Genomic DNA, 3,759 nt, shown 5'->3' with positions numbered 1-3,759 from the left:
TAATTTCCCACCTCTAATTACAGATCAGTTTACAGAAGAAGATGCTCTAAAAAACACAAGCAATTGCCCGGCTTCGAATCCTTGTGGAAAGGGCAATACGCAGAGTGAAGGAATACCAGATCTGGCAAGACACCATCCCTTTGACCTTGTCTGGGACAGTTAACCAGCTGTGGACCGTTTGCTGTTTGATGTCCTTGTTCCAGGGACCACTTGAGTTAAAACATTACATTCCTGTTGAATAGGCAACGCCTTTAACTTTGTAATATAATAAACCTGTTACATTCCTGTTGAATACCCCCCCACACACACACACACCACCACCACCACCACCCCTAAAATTACTTTGTGAGATATTACCTTGAATAAAAACAGAATAACTTGTAAACTGCAATCTGTAATATGTAATGTTAAAATAGATGTGTAATGTTAGGATATACTTGCGTACTCGAACGAGGAAATCATGGAAACCTTTAGTCGTGCACTTCATTTATTCATGAATTCTTTCAATAATCATTTGGTTAATTACACTTCTTTGGGCAAAAGATAAACATTCATGAATGTACCAAAAAAGTACACGTCAACCTTCTCCTTCATCTCTCCAATCAATTCATCATCCCTCCACACTCTTTCAATGGTTAAGTCCTCCTCTGTATCCGTAATGAAATCGCACCAACTCAAGCCAGTTACTGCAAGTTGGCCTTGAACCTGCCAGTAGTACTTGTGGTTTCTTTTAAGTTTCGCCTTCCCATTAGTAATTTTTACATGTCCTGCCTGTGTGATGTTTGAAATGGCTGGGCATTTCACCTCAGCAAGGCCAAAACATGGAATTTCATTTGGGTCATATACCCTTGCATCAGGGCTAGCCCCCAGGTGAGGAGCTTGAGGGTGAATGACTAACCCACAGCGACCCACATTGACATTGCACACCTGTGCATAGTGCTCCAGCACCTGTGGCTCCCGCTCCAGCCCCCTCTTCATGGCAGGAGTCTGGCGAGTGCCCTTAAGTATTCTCAATGCCAGGGACTCACCAGAGGACACCCCTCTGACGTGGCTAACCTCATAAAATCTACTTGCTGTTACTCTCGGCTTTCGTAGAGCTTGCCATAGTGGGCACTCAGACTGTTCTCTTGTCTGCTTCTCTATGTCACTTGCCATATTATATGTAACAGTTAAAGTGTCGAAATGCAAAATTTGGATTGAGTTTTTTTCAAATTGTGGAATTTGGGTGGGAAATGTTGAGTCCTCTAAGGGCAGATTCGGGAATGCTGGTGCCTCTGGGTGCTGGATGTAATCCCCACATTTGACCACAGGAGGACACTGGTATGACAGGGGGGATCCTCGTGGCACAGGTCCGAACTTGGAGTCTACCATCGACAGCTGCGATAGGCCGTGCAGCACAGACGAGATCAGTGGTTGCGGCCTGATGTTTGTGAGCTTCTCCCCAATAGCCAGCATGTTGGGATCAGGCAGGGGTCCTGAAACAGATCAATATAAAAGGCGAAATGTTAAATTATTGACACGTCTTACAACTACTTTTGGTTTTCAAATATGATGTCAAGTGTCAACAGTGTCATATTAGTTACAGTAGTACACATTACCAGTGTATGCTTGATAGAGTGTTGATTTGCACACGCTCCTGGTGGATGGCTTTGGCTTCCTGACTACCAAGTCCTGAACCGGTTCTGCATGGATCCCCTGAGAAAGATAAGAAGCAGCCGTATCCAGTTAATTTGTTAAAATACAGTCTTTGTTAGTTAAAATAACAGATTTGTGCTAGGTATCTCCAGTCTGTTTTTTAATAATGTGTGTGCGGGTGCTTCGATTTGTCAACAGTGCCTGGTCATATTTCTTAGGGAACATTGTTAGCAAAGCAAAAAGTGGCATATAAGTCATCTGGCTGGCAAAAAGACTGACATTCTTCTCTATGTGGTACAGCTCAACACAGCTAAAACATTACCATGGTCCTAGGCCGATGCCATGCTTGAAGGGAGCTTGTGCAGGGCACAGGTGGTGGTACAGCTGTCACCTGCAGAGACAGAAGTGCAAACCAGGATTTAAAAAATGTGGTGATAGACCTCTAGGCATGGTCACTCAAATCAAACGGCAGACAGCAGCCCTGAACATACAACTTACCTTCAACATGCAGTAATGGGCCGACTGGAATAGCAAGGCCACAAGGTGGTTGCAGAGGACCTTCCCTGCTGTACAGCTGCATGATGTTCCTTGCAGTTCTGGAGCTTCAGCTTGGAAAACAATCTACATAAAATACACAGCAGTAATCCGACAGACAAGGTTAAACTAAAATAAGACAAAAAATGCACCAAATAATAAAGAAATGTAAGGATGAGCAATACAAATATAAAAACATCTTTAGAAATCTGGAACTGCCGTAAAGTAGTTAACCTCTTACACTGTTTACATGTTTAACAAACAGGATATTAAACACTTATTATTCAGACTCCTTAACTGCCTAAAATAACCTGCAAATAATGGGGCTGTTCTCGCTTCCTCATTGACCTGTAACACCTAGACCTGACAGCAACCTCCCTGTCAATGAAGTTGGAAACTGGTATGCAAAAAAAGTAAATAGCAAAATGGGAAATTAATTAATGAATCAAAAAGATTAATTCATACACTCTGTTATTGGTTTATGATGTTGAATGTATGTACTAGGACGAGTTAAAACCCACATAGACCTTGGGAGCAGGACCACATAACACAGAGGGGGAGTCAGTTTTCAAACAGGCATTCTCGCTGAACTATTATTATATTGCAATTCTCTCATAACATAACGTGACTGAGGAATGGTACAGTAGTCTACCCAGAAGGTTACAAAACCGGAGCGACAACGCTACGTAGCAACTGGTTGAAGCTGACTCCCCTCCTCGTTTACATTCTACCCAACAATCGAGCTGACTTTAAAACGTTTTTTTTATCACAATACAAGCGAAATTAACTAATTCATCCTTGTTTAAAATAAACAACGATCTTGCTTTGTTGGTTTGGCCAAATACCAATAACCCATACGAACATCTATCTGAGGTAACGCCACAAACTGACGTTAGCATAAGCTTAACCGCTTACCTTCATAGTCGTGAATGAATTTCTCAAAAAACAAGCTGTATCCCTTGTCCAGTTTGGAGCGGGGTGTTGTCGAGTGACGGTTCACCAGACGATGAACGTCTGCAAAAGACAACCTTGGCAGATTTCCCAAAAAACTTGAATAGGCGAACATTGTTTACCTCCGTATACACAGAAACGACAGTATGACAGTTCACCGGAAGTTGGAATGCACAATCGGCCAATGAGGAAGTTGCTACGTAACAAGCGTGAAAATAGCTTATACCAAATCAGATGAAGTCAAAAACATTGAGGGAAAACATGATGAGCTAATAGCGGTAAGGAGGTGGGGTGATATGTTGGCTTTCATAGGACCACAGCGCAAGTGGTGCCCTTGCCCTTAGCAGTTGAGAGTGCATGAAGGCCTGTCTGTGTAGCATCTGTGTAGCGTCCGCTGATACATTGGTGTAGCAGGAGAGGATGGTTGGTCCAACAAACTGGAAAGCAGAAGGATATTTTAATATGTGCATCACAACAACAACGTCAATGAGGTACATGAAAATGCACAGACATGATAAAGGCTTTCGACTTGATGCTGTATTTAGGCAAATGCATTTTCATGTCTACTCAGTTTCCAACAACTCTATCTATACCATCTACCACCAAAACAATGTGAGCAACCACAGCATGCATAGACCA

At 42.6% G+C, this 3,759-nt stretch overlaps 1 protein-coding gene across 2 annotated transcripts; it reads right to left on the bottom strand.

Moving 5' to 3' along the window:
• Window positions 1–346: 346 nt before the first annotated feature.
• On the bottom strand, window positions 347–3,324 carry LOC134446358 (uncharacterized). Of its 2 annotated transcripts, none has more exons than XM_063195751.1 (5): window positions 2,481–2,549; window positions 2,134–2,256; window positions 1,958–2,026; window positions 1,599–1,695; window positions 347–1,475 (listed from the first exon to the last, which is right to left on the bottom strand). In XM_063195751.1, exons 1-5 carry the CDS (start codon window positions 2,511–2,513, stop codon window positions 523–525), a joined length of 1,275 nt encoding a protein of 424 aa, XP_063051821.1. In that variant the 5' UTR covers window positions 2,514–2,549; the 3' UTR covers window positions 347–522. The 2 variants fall into 2 exon arrangements, with proteins under 2 accessions (XP_063051821.1, XP_063051887.1); XM_063195817.1 differs by lacking the exon at window positions 2,481–2,549 and adding an exon at window positions 3,085–3,324 and having other exon boundaries at window positions 348–1,475.
• Window positions 3,325–3,759: the final 435 nt, after the last annotated feature.

Source organism: Engraulis encrasicolus, chromosome 1 (genome assembly GCF_034702125.1).
Source record: "Engraulis encrasicolus isolate BLACKSEA-1 chromosome 1, IST_EnEncr_1.0, whole genome shotgun sequence".
Classification (NCBI taxonomy): domain Eukaryota; kingdom Metazoa; phylum Chordata; class Actinopteri; order Clupeiformes; family Engraulidae; genus Engraulis; species Engraulis encrasicolus.
Note: the sequence above shows the minus strand (reverse complement) of the source record. Positions and strands in the feature narration are given on the sequence as shown.

Bases quoted from the DNA above. Each gene is read 5' to 3' on its own strand.
- LOC134446358 (XM_063195751.1), bottom strand. From the start codon at position 2,513: ATGAGGAAGCGAGAACAGCCCCATTATTTGCAG. The intron at 2,257-2,480 runs GTTATTTTAGGC...TATTTTATGTAG, and splicing joins AACAGCCCCATTATTTGCAG to ATTGTTTTCCAAGCTGAAGC. The intron at 2,027-2,133 runs GTAAGTTGTATG...CTGTCTCTGCAG, and splicing joins CCCATTACTGCATGTTGAAG to GTGACAGCTGTACCACCACC.